The following is a 19,069-nucleotide window of genomic DNA, read 5'->3' on the forward strand; positions in this document are numbered from 1 at the left end:
TCTGCAGGGCACAATGAAGGAGTCATCCCTGTGGAATATGTCCAAAAGATGTCCACTTAGATGACTCTCTGTGACTCTTCACTTTTACAACCTCTTGATGCTCTGTAACCCTCTATGTTCAATGGCCAGTTCTGTCTCATAATGGTGAGGTCTTATTGATCAGATGCCATGTGTCATCTTGGTCTGTTCATGTCAAAATGCGAACAACATGATGCAGAGGACTGCATAAATAAGAATTTTTATTGAACCAAGAGATTTACTGGTCTAATCAAACAGCTGTTGTGAATTTTATCATTAAGCACCTTGCTAGAGAACATCAAGTTGTGTAAAAAGTACTCGCATGTTGGACATGTGCATAATTTGCACATGTGAAACCACATGTGAAGTGTTTTTCAAGAATTTCAAAGTATAAAACAGTGTTTTCCATCTTAGTAGAAAACGTTTCAACACGTAAAACGTGTCAGAAAGCTGTTTTACATGTGGAATACCTTCAGCATCGACCGGCATGCCATCGGTAGTTTTTGCCTTAGAGACGTACTCCGAGAACAGCTTGCATACTTCAACTTGTCACTGGTTCAGTGGTTGACGTGCCCACCTGACCCCATGAGGACGGATCCCTGGGTGACGAGGCCAGAGGAATAATGCTGAGTGAGGTCAGAGCTGTCTGTCTGTTTTCCTGAGTGATGACAAGCCCCATATGGCCACGTTTTCTGCTAGCCTACACAGTTAGTCTAAGTCTTGATAACCTGCTGTATTCACATATAAGCAGAAAGGATAAAAACATGATTTATCCAACGCCTGACTCACTTTAAATGCTAATAATTATCTTTTCCTCCCTTTCAAGGCTAGAGGGAATTATTCAGGCAGTCTTTATCATCGCTAACATCAACATTTGCAGAGTTTGGGTAATTAGCATTTCCTGCACAACAGCAGTATGTATTTTATTACATTCAGTTCTTCCTAATTGCCTGACTCCATGTTTTATGTGAAACAGGGATGGTATCATAATGACTCACCTTAAGCTTATAGAAAGATGACCTAAGCGAGTCACTAATTGGATTTTTATCCAACCACCAGACATAATTAGATATTATAAAACGCAATGTCTAATACCGAGCTAATATCATTTATCTTAAAAATAGTTTCAAAAGTTTCTCATGATGTAATAACGTTAAGTGGACATGCAGTGGTATGAACACCAACATTTAAAACAACAATGTATAACGTTTTAATTGCTTTTAGTAAAAACATCTTGCCAACCAGCTTGTTACTCAACAGATTGAGTTTAAGACAACACTGCCTGAATATGACTGACATGTGGGGCTTCTTTAGTTCTCATAAAACACAGAGCTAATAGTCTCATCATAATAATAATAATAATAATAATAATAATAATAATAATAATAATAATAATAATAATAAGCAGTTCAGTTGTCTTTTACTTTTACATCCAAATCCAAAAATCCTATTTGCTGTTATAAAACAGACACCCTATATTATATAATTAAAATGGTAAAATGACTTATTTTGTTTCTCTGTAAGAACAGAATTGCTGACTAACTTTTGCTGAAAAACATTTTTGCAGTGAGCTTAACTCCTTCACTTGGGGACAGTCTGGTGTGCATGTTTGGGCTCTGGCTCGTGAGCCGTTTTCTCGCCCGTCTGCCAACAGTTTGTCGTCGAGTTGAACAATCTCTGCTGGGGAAAGTCAGGCCTTCTGTAAACCCCCACACTGGCGAGCAACTGTTGTCATATTTGACTGCATTGCAGCAGGGAGCCGGACGTCTTGACCAGCTCGGTCCGGCTCCGCTGACGTCTTGCTGTCTGTCACTGCTTGGCAACAGACACGTTTCCAGCTTTCTGCTCCAAGGTCACCTTTTTCTTTCCTTTAATTGAGTTGGGTTGAAATGAATTGAGTTAGACGCCACATTGTAACAATGCACATGTCTACTTGTCCTTGGTAACAAGCGTCTTATTAGAGACAAAAAATAATAGGCCAAGACTTTTCTATCTTGAATATGTGACAATTTGTTTTGCTCCATGAGCTACAAAGTTTAAAAAAAAAAAAAAAAAACACTAAATTATTCACTTAAAGGAATAGGACTGAATTTTTTTGTTTTTTATTTTCGGGGTGGGGTTCTGGGAAGAGTTTATAACCTTATCCTACCAGAAGCAGTATATTTACCCTGATAAAATTGACAGACTTTTAAGTTGTAGTGGAAAATTGTATTTATTTAAAATTTCTGTTTTTCCTCACTCTTTGTTAAAGGAAAATTTCCACAACAAAGTCAACTTCAGTTTCAAAGTTGTCACGTGTTCATGTAAACGCTAATTTCTAAATCTTTAAACAGTTATAGTGATTTTGGTAGATCCTTTTCTAGAGAGAGAAAAATATTTATTGGTAAATAATTCCCGTTTGATACCGAATGAGTTTAAGAAATAGTCTTGAAAAGAGCATTAGCACAAACTGCTATGACAATAGTGAGATTGAAGGTTTTAATGTGACAGAAATCTGACAAAACTAACTATTTATTATTGACAACATGCAGATACTACAACTCAACATTAATATTATTAAGCCAAGGTAAGGTGCATTCATCACATTAAAATAAATATTGTAGCTACACAATTTTTTTGTTTGAGCTAAACTTAGTGCAATTTCTTAGCTACTTAAAGTTGGTTTTGATCAAGTAATTGGAAGCACTGACTATAAAGCTGAATGTGTTAAACACTGGCCTGTACGGTGGCCCACAAGGGTCACCAAAATGCAAACACAACGTAACGACAAAAAACAACAAAACAACTGCAAAAATCATAACACATCAAAGGCCACAACGGAAGTTATGCTAAAAAATAAAACTTTTAGCTTTTTTATGCTATGAAGTTTATCGTCACTTTTGTTATGATTATTCCGTTGTGGTTGGGTTAGCACATGTTGCGCTCTTTGTTGTGGTCTTTGCTGTTGCGTTGTGACTTTTGCACTTTGTTGACCCTTATGAGCCACCGTAAGCTTATGATTTATAGAAAAATCTTTAGCGTAATCAGTTTTATTTTTAAGAATGGATACTTTTAACAAGGAACAAGTCCCTGTCTAAAGTAGACATTGGAGCAGTGAAGCTAGCACTAACAAAAATGCTACATCAGTTTTCTTAATGTTTTCCTCGAAGTGAACAGTTATCTACTTGAACAAGATAACTACTGGTTTCAAAAGGACAAAATTATTTCAAACCAGAACACCACCTCAAAAAGACAAAACTGTTTGAAGGAGTTATCTTTGTCATTAAGGACTCTTAAGTTGTCAGGTTTGTAGTTAGGCTAGCTGACATGTTCAAGTGGCATCTTAGAAGTAATTCTTGACGATAACTCATTCCATTTTGTTCTTGGCTATTTTGTCTGCCATTCTCTGTTAAGTGTTTGTTTTTGTCGACCCAAATTTTCAGTAACAAAACTGTCTGTTATAACCATGTGTAGATATATACCCGATGGGAAATGTCATACTCTTTCAAGTGTTAATGTATTTTCCTATAATTTTGTACTTCATATTTGATATACTCTGTTTTACAAAGTTTACCTCTAAAAACTATGAAACTAGAATAGTTAATACTGCATTTTTCTTTCTTTGAGATCCAATCAACCGTTGCCGTCCTTTTAAAGCAAAAGGTTGCATTTGGTCATATAGATCTACGTGTGATCTGCAGACACAGAAGCTACTGTTAGCCATCTCCCAGAAATTAAGAGAGATGACTATGTGAATATGCAACAGCAGATGGACTGACATCTCTTAGCGTCTCATGCATGAGATTTCCTTCGGTCTAAGCTTGTCATCAAACAAACAGAGTTCTTATTTGGTAAGTACTTCCTCTTTGATTTGGCTCCATTCTGCCTCGTCATCCTCCTTTAATTAACCCCGTGAAACCCGCCGCTGACAACATGTCTGATCGGCTCTCCAAGGACTTCTCGGGCCCATCCTGGTCGGGAGGAGAGGGAGGGGAGGGGTGAGGCGAACAGAAGGGAGCGGGAGCTGGCAGTCGCAGTAGGTAGAAGTGGAACACTGAAGAGTCCTTTCTTTCTTCCTTTCGCGTTTCCAGTTCCTCTTTTGACAAGCCAGTCGAGCCTCGGCAGCTTCCATGTTCTCTGTCAGGTGAAGCTTCGCCTCAAGTCTTTTCAATGGTGAGCCAATAGGAAGCAACTGTCCCTCAGGAGGTAAGTTGATGACAGAACTTGAACTATCGTCTGTAGAGATCTGAGATAATAGATTAATGTGTTTATGTATTGTGTGTTTGAAAGAAATCAAATTATGACAGTTTATTCTCTCAGTAAGGCTCTTCATGTTTCACTTTGGGGATCAGGAGACTTATTGCTAAATTTTAGATTGAAAGGATTTTTTTTTTTTTTTGTTAAACTACGTTGTGATAATTTTGTCTTTACTTTTTACAGTGGTTCAAAAAATAGTTCTTTCTACTCACTTTTTCAAATATATTTGTGGACATAAAGTTGTTTTTTTACTATAAGCTACAAGCATTTAATTAAGATTACACAGAGCTTCATTAGCAGAATATATGATGTACTTCCAACTTAACTTATATTAGGATACTGTATATTTTTGAATGAGTTTGACTCTAAATGTTGTTGCTACATTGGTGAAAGAATCAAACATTGTCAGCGGGTGAAGTTTACTGGATGGATGGATGGATGGATGGATGGATGGATGGATGGATGGATGGATGGATGGATGGATGGATGGATGGATGGATGGATGGATGGATGGATGGATGGATGGATGGATGGTAATTGAGGGGCTTTATTGGTTGATTGACTCATAATTTGGTTGGATCAGTGGATGGTTATTGGTTGGCTGTTGCTTATTGGTTGGTTGGATGGATAAAGTGAATACATTTGTTAAATTTGACTCATTAATAAAAACTCATATCTCTTTTAGTAACACCAATTTTGGTTTCAATCTGCATAATAAAGTTTGAACGAGTGCTGTTTTTACCAATCATCCCGGTTTCATTCTGTTTCTTGCCATTTCCCCCTAGCAGCCATTTATTGATCCTGTCAGCAGGGAGTCATTTACCACTTCACAATCAGGCCGTTTCAAACACCGTCTCTTCCTCGCTCTGGTATCATTTCTTTTTTAGAGCTGTTGAAAGAGTGCATTGAATATTGTATGAGCTCATTCCTGCATGGCTGAGCAGAACCACAGCAGCCTGTTAGTACCGGCGATGCAGCCGGTTAAAATCAATAGCAAAAGATTGCAATAACAAGGAAAAAAAGAAAAAAAGTCTCCCCTCAGGGAGCTGTTTTTGTCTCGTAAACACCTGCTATAAAACATAATTTGAGTTAGCACATGTTCTGAAACAGTATTTGACATGAGAGAAGCATCTTTTTTAAGGTACTTGAAGCGAGGTAACCAAGGAGGTCACAGTTAAGACATCACAGGTTTATCCAGCAGTTATAAAAGAAACTCATTAACAAAATGGCTCATTTAGCAGCTTTCACACATTTCCCTTCTTCATGATATAAAACTGAAGCCAACTCCATCCTGAATGATCTACGCCTGAGTATTCAGCACTCATGCTTAATTTAGGAAGTTATGACACAAATGTCCGACCTGCCTCCCTCATCCGTAAGGTTACAGAGTTTGTTTGAGCCGTCTTTTCAGATGACGTAACGACGTGTTGGTCTCAGAGGAGGAGCTCGGTTAGCCCCCGTCTCTGTAACAGAAATCATTGCTGATCCTGGGAGGCAGCCTGATGAAATATTCACACTGTTACAGTTAGGGTGGTCTTTTTATAGAGCGACACCTTTTGTTTGTTTTACTGAGCCTTCAGCCAGAGAAATCTGAGCTTGCTCAGCATCCAGAGAAAATCTTCCTTTTAGAATTCACACATGCAAAGCACAAGCAGCAGGAGAGTTAGAGATTTTTCTCCTTGTTTATTACTAATGACTCATCTGTAATAAACAGATGATCAGTGTGCGCTTTAAAAACTCCTTCTTACATCCTCGTCAACTCGCTCCATAAGGTGAGTTGATCCTTTCAAAATAAAAAGACAAAGATAAAAACAATGACTGTGGAAATATAACGTACCTGGACATGATGCAGCAGAACACTGTGTGCACCCTGTTTATTTTAATATAAGTCTATAGTATTGTTTTAGAAAATACATCCTTATAAGATAGAAAACAGTATAACTGTTTAGCAGTTCCTTATTATGACATTATTCATGCTGTTCTCAACTACATCACATATCATACAACAGTATCATCAGCGTAGAATCTCATCTAGATTTACTTGCATAACACTACAAATAGATGCTGTGTATTGGTAAATGTATCCCAGATCATCACAGTACACATGTTTTATCCTTTTGTGTGTCACTCCACACCAAAACAATGCAAGAATTACACATAATATTCGGAGGCAGTACCATGAAGACCCACCAACCTGTTTCCAAATTAGCAAGTTAAAACATTTTCAGGTTTTCTGGTGATTTAAAGCACCAGAAACCACAGAGAGTCAGATGTGGATATATGGAAGGAATATTATAACTACCATGCAGAGTCAGGAAGCATCTAAAAGATGGTTAAATGTGTCACAAAGCATTTAATAAGCACCACCTTTTACTCAAGTCTAATTTTCTCTTTTCTTGTAAAGGTTATTTCCAGTTTAATTTGTTAAAATAAGTGACAAACTAATATGCGTTTTATTTTACTCTTGTACTATAGACATGAAACCAAAATGGGAGGCGCTTACTTAACTTTCAATTCGTACTATTTTGGATGAGATTTTCATAGTGTTCATCATGATCACACATGCAATAAAAACTAAAATAGCAAATTCATAGTTCCAATAATATTATCCATGATATTTGTTGTTTTGGATACACAGACTAAAGTGAAAATATCAAATTAACAGCAGCTAACTTTTGATTTTTCTAAATTTGAAGGATAACATGCTAACATTAGCTGTTTAATTAGCTAAGCTATCTTCTTGTGTAGCCGCTCATCACGTTCCAGCCTTAGTTTAAAACATTTTAAACAGTGAGGATCGTAACACATAAAAAATAACATTTAAAACTGTTTCTAAAAGCTTACTATACCTTGACTTTTAAGATCCCAAGATCCCACCCCTAGCTTCACTGACCTGTTAACCAATTCCACTTCCATGAACAACTCTGGCCTTGGCTTTATTCACTTGCTCCATTTCTTGTATCAACATAAATAAAATAAAATAAAAAAAGAACTTGATCAAATAAGCCAAGGGAGCTCTTCACTGTGTGCAGATACCACTCAGTTTAACTTAGTGTGTTAATTGAGCAAGAGATCACACAGAAGCTGCTCTAATCATCTGCTCTGCATTTCAGACTGACTCATTAGACGGAAGATTTCAGCATTTCATTAGAGAGGCCGCGGTTGGATAAAAGAGCTAGCTCGCAGCTGCCAGCGAGAATATTTTAATGTTTAGATAGGAATTGGAAGTCATTGAGCTCCTACACAAGCCATCTGCCTCTGCATCACATAACACGCTGACAGACCTCGACGCTGGCTGCCCATGCTGCCAGCGCTCTTTCACCGTTCCCCCTTTTCTGTGGCAAATGGGAATCATCTAGAGCAATTTGCATCAAGTAGACAGGAAATGAGGGGTTATATGTTAAAAAGTTAATTTGTTCCTTCATAAGAGAGGCTGGAACGATGCATGTTCTACATTTGGTGACGCGTACAGAGCAGCGTTGTGTGCATCTGCACAGGACTTGTCTTTCAGAGGACAGCCAAGTCTCTTTTGTTTAGAGCGCTAAAAGTGCCTCTGCCTCTCTGCTGTTGTCGCGCTCATTAGGGAGTGTCTCGGAGGATGCAGCAGTGTGCTCACACACTCCCCTGCCACCGCTGAGGTTTCTGATGTAAGCACCTGAGAGCAGACAGAGGAAGCAACTTTAAGTCGGATTGGAGAAGTGACATCGCTGCAAGGAAAAGAAATATCCACACAGGATCAACGGCAGATGCAAACCGGACAAACATTAAAATGATCGAAGCAGTCGTCTGCATACAGTGACTTGCGGTTTTAGGCAGAAATGGTTTAAAGGAAGTCATTTCAATGATTATTCTTTGTCTGCACACTCAGAAAGGGCAGCAAAAAGTGAACTCTAATATGAGCAAGTTGAACCCCACTTGGAAAACTTTAACACCTGCATGTTTTAGCAGGATGAACAGCTCTTTAAAAGCTGCAAATTTACACTGACTGATTATTCATTTTTTGTGCAAGCCAAACTTCTTATTCAATAATGGCTTTGAATTGAAGGAGAATTGTAGAAGGAAAGGTTTGGATGGGAGAAATGACTAAGTAACATAAAAGAACTGAAACTGCTCATGTGGCGCCGTACAGATGTAATGAAAAGGAAATGAAGCTTTTTAGAGGAGGGTTCTTTATTTTTCTTCATACCTGGTTAAATCATTGCTGTGAAGATAAATGCTGCCTGTTGGATGGTAAGAAATCAATTTTGCACTGCACCAGTGGACATCTGGGTTGCTAGGTGTCTGCAGGTGGCAGGTGCATATATCATCAAAATGTACCTTTGTGTGTCCCTGATGCTTATGTTAAAGCATTTATTTCCCCAGTTTCACCATGTGTCATGCTGTTAAAACAATAGAAATTTTGCACATTATTTTTACTTGGTCATTTATTTTAAGATCCTCTTCATTTGTTTTCTTATTGGCAAATTTGTGAACTCGTAATAGTCGTTTCTCTCTGCCATGTTCGCTGTGTTTAGCATGAAAACCACACATCATCATACTGCAGGGGGAAGGGATTCACAGAAGTGTGTGAAACTGTCTTTATAGTTATGTTCCACCTAAAAACTTAGGCCTCGGGTTGGTTGAAGTGAAATCTCCTGTGGTTCAAATGCACATGTGAACGCCAAGTGGACCGGAGACTGCTCCGAAAAGAGGGAAGCAGACTATGGCACGGGGCATTCTGGGTAAATAGAAGCAAAACAAACGTACAAATCTAGCATTAGTGGAAGAAATGGCTCATAGTCTTTTGCCAACAACAAAAGAGAAATCCCACAGCCCCTAAAATCTGACACTACTCCATTTTGATTTACATTTTTTGAGGAAAGAAATCGTGTTCTTGTCTTTTTCCGTTGTTTCCTTCAGTGGTTCTTGGTGCAGCGCCACCACAGGCAAGGAAGGGAACAAGGTTGAGTTGGTTTGACATAACATGAGTGGAAATGTAACAAATGTTGCAGTTTTGGTCCTGAATTGAACCGAGTTCATTGGACTATCATGTGTGAAAACACCCTTACATTTTGAATGGTGTGTACGAAAAAGAACGTCACGCAACTACGTGAGCACGTGTCAACAGTTTGACCCCCGCACGTCCTCGATGGGGCCTTAAACGTCTTGTTGTCTTGTCCAGGGTAACGGATATATTGAGCTGGGGTCTCATGTGTTGTAGCGCAGGTATTTCCTCTTTGTTTTTTTTACTCTTGGTCCTTTTTAGCTGTAGAAGCTACAAGTGGTAGATCAGATTTATCAGGCATAAGAGTGGGGGGGGTTCTTTTACAATCACAAGCAGGAGCACAAAGGCAAAGCCAGATGCAGATGAGACTTGACAGGTTGGCATGGAAACCGAGTCATCTCTACAAAGACTCTGTTTTGTTTTTTTTGCATGTCTTAGCAGCTCCGTGTGTCATTGTGTATGCAGAAATGTGTGAGTGAGAGGACAAAATAAGCCCAGAAAACCCGGTGAACTTTTCCTCTGGACTTGTTTACCGAATTCGATGGCAGAAAATCTGGTTGGAGCTTAAAGAACCATATTGTGTGAGTTTTAACGGCAAAAAATGAAGTAGTGCAGTAATGATCCGCTTGTTTGATCCATCTGCTCCTCATTTAAGAGCCTTTGTTTGTTTGCCTTCCAAATGAGATAAAACATAACAGCAATAAAATGAATCTGCTTAGTCAAGCACAAACGATGAATCAGCCTGTTTTAACCCTAAAAAAACAGAGCTCAGCTGTTTTATGTGGATGAGAGACGTTCATCTACAAATCTTCACTGCATTCAAAGTAGAGTTTAGTTACAATGTAGGCAGATGGCTTTGGATCCTGGATGCTCATAAAGCAGAATTCACTCATATGTGAAGCGGCTCGGATATTTTAGCTGTTCAGCTCGTGGAGAAAAAAGTGAATATTGAATCTCGCTCAATCTGTTTCTCCTTTTGGTTTTTTCTTCCGCTGCAGTTGGGACGACAGCAGCTCGGTGAGCAGCGGCCTCAGCGACACCTTGGACAACTTCAGCACCGACGACCTGAACACGCCAGCGTACTCCGCCACAAGCTCGTCACGCAAAAGCAAGGGAGCACAGGTGGGCCGCGCACAGTGGATTCTGACCGACAGCATGGCGGTGTTTCTGGAAGAAATTCGAAAGGAGGACACTGATGGGCACAGAGAGATAGAGCTCCATTACCTGTCAGAAGCATTTCCACCCATTGATCTGTTTCACATCTTATCACGTTACTCACTTCAGTGTACTTAATAATGGGATTCAATGTAATGGATCAATGCGTGTTCATCTATTCATGGATTCTTTTCTTTCTATTCTTGCCAAAAATGTACCTATTTTCTCATTTTTCCATAGATCACATCAAAAACATTAAAAAGAAAATGCGTCTTGGGAAGTTAGCATACCTATGTGCTATGTTACTTTATATGCTTTTGACAAAACAATAGCATGTAAAGCAGCCAATCCTGAAGCACCATTCATTTTTTTTGGTGTTAATTGGCTGCACCCCCAACAGTGGAGATTAGCATCTGTGGTTGTGCTAAGATGGTTTCAGTTGTGTGTTTTCATGCATATTAAGGTATATTTGGTGGTTGAACTATCAAAATAAGCATTTATGAGCATTTTTGAGGAAATCTCAAGTATTTGTGGATGTTAGCTGTTTGCGGTAGGGTGTGGTCCCTAACTCATGTGGTTACAGCACAGTAGGGACAACCTAAACTTATCCTGTTTCAGTAGACAGTAATTCAATTTGTAGGTTTACTCTTGCTCCAATGCACTGGATATTATTCATAGGTGTCAAAGTAAAGAGGGCTGGATGTACTGTAGATGCATACCAGACTTTTTAATATGTAATTGTCCAAAGCCAAAAACCCTGATAAAGCTCAGGAGGTTTTGCATATGCTCATGCTTTCATGTAAAAAATAAAACTGCCTCGTCTAACATCTTTATTTGGCCTGAAGCGAAGGCCAACCAGAGCGTCAGCTCTGAAATTACAGCTGACGATGGGAGCAGTAAGAGCAGCATTCAGCTCTCCTCAGAGGGGCCTTTGCTTTATTCTGCCAAGTATCCTTGGCTCCTCATGAAATACTCAACAGACTGTCCTCTTAAGAGACTCTGGCGTTGCTAGGGAGACTGACCATCTGTTAAGGTAGGGCTGCTTGTCACTGTTCTGTGTGTTTGTGTGGGAGCGTTTGTAAGCGTCCCAAAACTGGAGATCTGTACATCGGAGATTCCAAAGATAGCTGCGACTTCACACACACACACCCCGCTGCTCGAGCGGGCAATCGCCCATCCTTCCAGTGACTCACAACGTGTGTTTGAATGTGCTTAGTAGTTATTTCAAAAAGAATCAGGTAGATGATTTAGCTTGTATTCCCAAGCTGTAAGCTGATTTCAATAAATCCTCCAGTGAATAGACGACTTTTATAGGCACTTTCTACGTGCGGATGAGAGAATGTCTTTTTCCAGTTGTGTTATCTCATAGAAACATCGACTAATCAGTGCTTTCTTTAATCCCAACAACACCTCCACAGTCCCAGAAAGGAAGCAGGTCCAAGCATGCCGAGCCGGAGGTGAGCAGCAGTTGGGTTGGAGCCGAAGACCTGAAAAAAGTAGAGGAGGAGCTGGATGCGAGCATGGATCCCAACGGCAGCCCTTCCCGCTGGAAGCCTTCCCCATCCACCTGTTCCCCCCAAACCCAGGGTCAGTATGAGGACACGGGTCAGAAGGCAGTGGGGCTAGCCCAGATGTCCCAGACGGGCTCGTGGAGGAGGGGCATGACGGCCCAGGTGGGGATTACCCCACCCAGGACCAAGGGGGCCTCCGCTTCGCTCAAAACACCAGGTGGGAGAGGCAACTTTGACTGCATTAAAATAAACACTGCATAGTAAAATAAATCCTTATTATTGTTTGGCTGCCTTCTTCCTTGAACATTTTCACAATTACAACCTCAAAACTCAAAGCATTATATCAAAACTTTGATTACAGAGTAGTACATGAACCTTTAGACTAAGCAGGAAAGCATTGATCAGAGAGGCAGCCAAGAGGTTCAAGGTACCTCTGGAGGAACTGCAGATATCTACTGCTTAGGTGTAAGAACCTGTTGAGTGATTGGTTGTACACTCTACAAAACTGGTCTTAAAGGGGCAGTATTATGTAAAATTGACATTTTAGAGCTTTACGTCATGTTATTCTCTTATCAAAAACATACCTGGAGAGTTGCCTTGATTAGTTCATGCATGTTTGAGAAATCATCTAATCTCCCACAGCAACCACTCAGCTGTGCAAAGCGCTTCCTTCAAGGACGAAGCTCCTTCTCGTATCTGTAGTTTCCAAGTTTCCTCTTTACAGACCATCCTTTTCCTGTGACTCCTCCTCTCAGCTCCTCAAGACTAGCCAGCATCAATTAGCAAACAGCTGAGCTCATTATACAACGCTGGTAAAAACATTGTTCAAGAGTTAATAGAGGAGGCATGTTGTGTTGACTTCCTGAAGGTCAGAAAAGAGCAGAGACCCAATTTCTAGGAGTTAATTTTCTTAGTCAAACAAGTAAAACAATTGCTTCATAGTAGTATAAATTGGCCCTATGTGCCATAATATAGTCTCTTAGTGTTGTTTAGGTTTCCACCGGCTATAAAATGATGACAAGTGTAGTATACAGTTTGAAGGGTTATTGTCTTGATCAATCTCATAAAATTCCAATAAAAATCCTTTGAAATTCATGTGTCTAGGTATCAATTTAACTGCAGGATGCTATCTGATAAAAAGATGGCAGGATGCTAAATCTGTAGCTTTTGTCTGTTTTTCAGGTAAAACAGACGATGCCAAGGCCTCAGAAAAGGGCAAAGTACCCTCCAAAAGCTCTGCTGGTATACAGCGCTCACCGTCAGATGCTGGGAGAAGTAGCGGGGATGAAGGCAAGAAGCCTCCCTCTGGAATTGCTCGCCCCCCTGCCACCAGTTCCTTTGGATACAAGAAGATCCCTGGCCCTGCCGGCACTCTAATTACCTCAAGTGGTGCAGCCCTCACCAGTGGCTCAGCCACACTGGGCAAGGCCCCCAAATCGTCGGCTGCCCTCGGCAAAGGCACGAGCATCGGCGGCGTCCGTAAAACCAGCCTGGACGGCTCTCAACCCCAGGACGACGGCATTCTCCTCAGCTGCAGCGGCTCCAAGGTCACCCTGCAGTACCGCTCCCTCCCCAGACCTGCCAAATCCTCCAGCGGGGCGGCGGCGGCAGCAGCGGCAGTGGCCGGGCGCTGCGGACACCGCTCCAGCTCCAGCAGTATCGAATCGAATGTTAGCAGCAAGTCGGCGGTCGGGGCAGCAACACAAGCAGGTGCCAAACGGAGAGAGGGAAAGATGGGCTCAGACCGCTCCAGTCCCATCACCGTCAACCAGACGGATAAAGAGAAAGTCGGGGTGTCGGACCAGGACCCGGCAGCAGGGCTGTCCACCTCTCCCAAATCCAGCCCCACCTCCAGCTCAGCGGGCCAGTCAGGTCTCAGGCAGCCAGGGTCCAAATACCCAGACATCGCTTCGCCTACCTTCCGCAGGTCAGACCCAGAATACTTCCCTTCTGCTCTTATCTGTCTTGGTACCTTGTTTTCTTGTTGGGTTTTGCGTGAATCAACCATTTCACCGCATAGTTTCTTTTAATTGCATTTCTGAAAAGCTTTCATGGTATGTAGGTGTTCAGGAACAGGCTCAAGTCTCTTCCAGAGTTCATCAGGTTCATTCAGAACATCAGCCTGAGCTTCAGTGTGGTTTTTCTTGAGTGATAAATGCGGTGCTAAGATTTTTTTTCTTGTTCCCAAGACTCTAAAAGAGGACAGCTGAAACATGACTGCTCCCCTATGGTTTAAACATCCTCTGACATCTCTATCAATTTTTATCAGGGGGCACAGAATAAATATAAACCAGTACGCTAAGGGATGTTGCTACACAGACTGCCCCCTAGTGTCGATGATAAGCAACTGCAGCTAAAGCTTTGTTCAGTTTTGATTAAATTCCACCAAATCCTGTTCAGAAGTCTAGATCAGAGATCATGTTAACAGGATGTTTCTTGACACCCAGTCTTTGTTTTCAAGCTGTAGCTTAGTGCGTGTTTGGAAACAGTCCTGCCATACCAGCTGGCTCCATCTGCATGTCTACAAGCTTCTTTTTCCTCAACAGAGAATTATCTTTGTGTTTTTTTTAGTAAATATTGCTGTGACTGAAGGGTAGCAGGATTGAAGATCCTAACAGATGTTTTCATATGGTTAATATGGCTACAGTTGCAGCAGGTCAAGAATGTGTTTGGAAGGGTTTTGTCTGTGGGAAGATGCCATAAAGCTTCTTTGTTGTTACATATACAGTGCCTTGCATAAATAAGTATTCACACCCCATGAACATTTTTATGTTTTGTCGAAAATGTGCATTTTTATGTCATAGATCAACACAAGGTAGTGCACAGTGGTAGGCACATTTCGGCTAAAGTGCTATTAGCAAAATTTTTATTTAGAACTTTTGCTAACTTTGCCTCCGATTTGTCATTTTTCCGAATAAATACTGAAGCGCTAATTAACTTGGCTGTTTAACTTGTAAATTTTCAACTGTATTAAGTTTTATAAAAGTCCAGTATTGTTCCAGTATGGAGCTTGCAATCGCCCATTTGAGCACTTCTAAATGACTGCACCCACCTCTCTACCCCATCCTCCCCCCACCCTAGATTGTTTGGCACCAAAGCCAGCAGCAAGGCCAGCTCTCCGGGCACGCCCGACTCTGGCAAGTGCCCGTCAATACTGGGCAGCCCCCACGGCACACTGGCCAGGCAGGCCAGCCTGGACTCGCCTTCTTCTGGCACGGGGAGCCTGGGCAGCGCCGGCGGCCTGAGCGGCGGCAGCAGCCCGCTGTACGGTAAAACCCCTGACCTGTGTACCGACTCGCTGGCCTCCAGCCCAGCCTCTGGGCTCTCCCTGCCCTCCAACGCTCGCCCCTGGCCTGCCTGTAGCTCATCAGCCGGCAGCAAGGACACGCTGAGCTGCCAGAGTATGACCAGTCTGCACACCAGCTCTGAGTCCATTGACATGCCGCTGGGCCATCACGGGCCTAAGGTTACGCGAACCGGCAGTATCAAGTCCACCCTGTCTGAGGGGTGAGTAAGAAGAGAATACGATTGGGACGAATCGTATTCATTGTTTCATTTGACAACTGAGACAAAAAGTGTAGCCTTGTTACCTTAGGATCTAGGAATAAGAAGATAGATAGCATCACAGTGAGTAATACCAGTGATATACATGAACTCATCCAGTATGCAATAAATTTTTCTGCTCTGGTTTTGCAAAAGTAACAAAAACACAAGTCCAAACCACAGCAGAAAAAAGTCACTATAAATTCAGATCATTTCAGACATGCTCATTAGAAGTCTGTATCAGTGTATCCATTGTTTTGTCCACACGCAGTGCATGGAGTACAACACAGAACGTAGTCTCTCGACACTCTTTTATAGGCCCTCACTAGTGCAGCTGAATGTCTCAAAAATGAAACAATCAAACTTTAAACACGGTGTCTGTGTCTTCAGTTTTTGTAGCTCTACGTAGATGCATAATGTCCTGATGTTCTCTCCGTTCTGTCTGTCTCTGTGTGAACGTTCGATTTCTTTTTCATGTGTCATGAAATACAAATGATTTGAGTGTTCATCTGATTGGCCCATTCCTCTGTTCCAACAGCATGCCCCTTGACAGAAACACGCTCCCCAAAAAGGGACTGAGGTACAGCACATCTGCATCCGTAGTTATCTCTGTTGTCTGTTTGCACTCGCCTGGATCACCAGCGCATGTTCAAATGTTGTTCACACCACGGCCCTAAGCAGATATTTCCAATAGGTATTGATGTAAAGATTCAAAAAGATGGAGGACTGCATGATTTAGCACATTTACGTTAAATGTACAGTCACCTCAACATTTACTGTGCCCCTTACTGACTGTGTGTCAAAACTCAGTACTTTAGATTTATTTTATTTAGTTTTGCAGTCACTTGATTTTGAAAAAAAAAGAAAATCCAACCTTCAATTTACTGAAGGAAAAGCAATCCAGTTTTTTTTTTTTTAAAAAGTAAGGACTTTGGTGCCCAATCCATTCACGTCACTAACTCGTCTTTCCATCTGCCATTACATCCTGCTGTCACTTTTGAACAATACACCAAGGTAGGGACAGACCCCCCAACCTATAGGTGTCAGTCCACCTTTTTCTGGTTGAGGTCAGGCTTAGAGGAGGTAGTCGCTTCACATTCAGCTGCTCCACTGGAGTTGATGACCTGAATAAAGGAACGATGAGATCCTACCAAACTAGAAACCATCCTCTCCATAATTATGCCTTACGCTCCTGTCCGAGGATTGGGGAACATGTGCAACCCAGGCAGAGTCCAGGTACTCTGCACTGTACTCCTGCATCATCCCTTGCAAAAAAACTTTGGGAAAGTAAACTTTTCCAGATCCACAAAACCCATGTAGTCTGGAAACCAAACCCTCATACACTCCTCAGCAATTCAGCAAGGAAGATCTACATCTGCTGCTTCAGATTCAGAGGTCCAATGATCAGTTCAAGCCTCCGTTCCAACACTCTAGAGCACAGTTTTTGGGGTAATTTTGTCATTTAAGGTTGAGCTTGGAATGAACTTAAATTTAGGCTAAACAAAACCATTGAAAATCAAGGTAGATCATCTCTGACGACAGTTTTCAGTATTCACTTTTTAACTACAGTAAATGGACTGAACTAATGTAGCACATTTTCAATCATTTTGAACACTTAAAGCGCCTTACGCTGGAGTGACATTCATCCACTCGCACTCACAAATGGAGGAGGATGCTGGAATTGAGCATACAGATACTGATGTGTCATGTTTGTAATAGCACTAGTATGTCACAATGTTAGATGTTGCATTTAACACCACCTGCTAATGAGAGTCTGACAGTGAAAACGTTCTCCTGAACCACAAAATGGCTTACAGACCTGCTTTGTACCGCTCAGTTGAAATGAGAAATTGCATCTTTCCTCTTATGGCAAAATCTCTCTAGTTTGTCAACAAGCCTGGATCCTTTATGCACTCTGTCCTTCAGTTCACCCCAAAGGTTTTCAGTAGGATTTCTGAGAGCAGACCGATAGAGCGTTAAGCCAAGGGAGAAAATTCAAGTTTTTTTTTTGTTTTGTTTTTTCATTTAGCCTGAAACGAAGAAATAACTCAGATTTGTAGCTGTTCAAACTTGCCTCTATATTTTAAGGGAATCCTTCGGAGCAGATGAATGGCCTGGTTTCAAACTATTTGGTTGTATAGACTGCCTTTGGTGCATTTGCTCTTTTAAAGCTTGAATGAATCTGCTGTCATGTAACTCTTTCTGCCTGTTTGAAATGCTGCTCAGTGTGGACAGTGGTGACTTTTTGCAAAACCTCCCTCTAAGCTCACACGGCTGTTTACAATTCAGGAACGATCTGCTATACCCCAGCTTTTGGTTACTGGCTATGGAAACTCAGGTTTCTTTCTACACTAATATTCAGGAAATAAGCACAAAGGTCCTGTTGATGACGATTTTGTTGGGGGAAAGTCAAACATCTTTCATACCTCGGTCTGTTATAACGTCAGCGACGAAAAATCCAACGTCACACCAGCAAGTAGAGTGTTATTCGCCCATTGCTGGTTGAAATAAAAAGGATGTATAGGGCAGTGATGAAAGCCGGGGTCAGATGTGACAAGCCTGGTAATGCTGTTAAGAAGGAAGGAGTGCAAACTCAATTATAATTCCCAGAGGATTAAATATGGCCGATTGTCATGTGTGAGATAAGAAGGCTTTCTGTTGAGCTGGAGATGGGGAGAGAAGAGTTGAATGGTAGAGAGTGTTTGTGTGTGTATGTATGCGTGTGTGTGTGTGTGTGTGTGTGCGTTTCATTCATTAGCATGCAAAAGCATGGACAACTGCAGTCCATTTTCCTGTAAATCGTTAAATGATTGAAGGATGAACTGATGTAGCAACTGTTCAGCCAATACAATGCTCCAAAAACTAAACCCAACACTTCGAACCATTTTAAAGTCTACTTCGCTTTGTAGCACCGTTGTCCGTGGTGATTTTTGAGGAACCTCAACTGATGCAAATCTGAGTAGCCATTTATATTTTGCAACCCTAGTCATTTTTGTGCATTAAGATTTCACAAAAATCATGGTTTAGTATCTAACTCAAGTAAAAAAGCCATGATTTGGTGCTTGTCTGACTTTGAAGTCCCAACTGAAACACTCAAACTAAGGTTAGTGCGACTGTCCTGGTCCCTGGTCAGTATTATGGTTTGGCCCCAACCTGGAATTTAAAATCTCCAGTTCATCCTCACTCAGTTTTGAAGCTTCTATTCCACATCACGGTGTGAGCCTTACCTTGGTCTAAGTCTTGACATGGTCCTTACCTCACTTTTGAAGTCCTGTTCTGCCGATTTGTTCAGTTTTAAAGTCTCCATTTGGTTTCCATCACGGTTTTATCCTTTGCTCAGTTTTAAATTCCTGTTTGGTCCTAATCTGAAGTTTGGAGTTCCTGTTTGGTGTCATGGATTTGAACCTTGGTCTTGAAGTCACAATTTGATCTTGAGTCAGTTTTCAAACTAAATCTTTGGCAATTTTAACTTGGTCTGTGTGTAACACTAAAGATAAATAATTACTTTTTCAGCCAGAAATGCTCTGTCAGATTAGCATGTAGCGTAGAGGATTAGGACAATTATTGGGCAACTGTAATTTGGTAGCAAATGGTAGCAGTGTGCATCGACAAGTTGGGGATA

At 41.2% G+C, this 19,069-nt stretch overlaps 1 protein-coding gene across 22 annotated transcripts in view; it reads left to right on the forward strand.

Moving 5' to 3' along the window:
* The window catches only part of nav3 (neuron navigator 3), a 381,588-nt gene that overhangs the window by 331,851 nt on the left and 30,668 nt on the right, over positions 1 to 19,069 (forward strand). For 19 of the 22 annotated variants that reach the window (XM_008401340.3, XM_081603798.1, XM_017302697.2 and 16 more), the window contains 5 exons: positions 10,237 to 10,360; positions 11,812 to 12,121; positions 13,087 to 13,831; positions 14,986 to 15,411; positions 15,986 to 16,027. In XM_008401340.3, the coding sequence (XP_008399562.1) occupies positions 10,237 to 10,360; positions 11,812 to 12,121; positions 13,087 to 13,831; positions 14,986 to 15,411; positions 15,986 to 16,027 (1,647 nt within the window). Of the gene's footprint in view, positions 1 to 4,025; positions 4,204 to 10,236; positions 10,361 to 11,811; positions 12,122 to 13,086; positions 13,832 to 14,985; positions 15,412 to 15,985; positions 16,028 to 19,069 lie in introns of those variants that run through there. The other 3 variants (XM_081603804.1, XM_017302698.2, XM_017302699.2) reach the window with 3 other exon arrangements.

Source organism: Poecilia reticulata, chromosome 23 (genome assembly GCF_904066995.2).
Source record: "Poecilia reticulata chromosome 23, P_reticulata-male-v2, whole genome shotgun sequence".
NCBI lineage: Eukaryota > Metazoa > Chordata > Actinopteri > Cyprinodontiformes > Poeciliidae > Poecilia > Poecilia reticulata.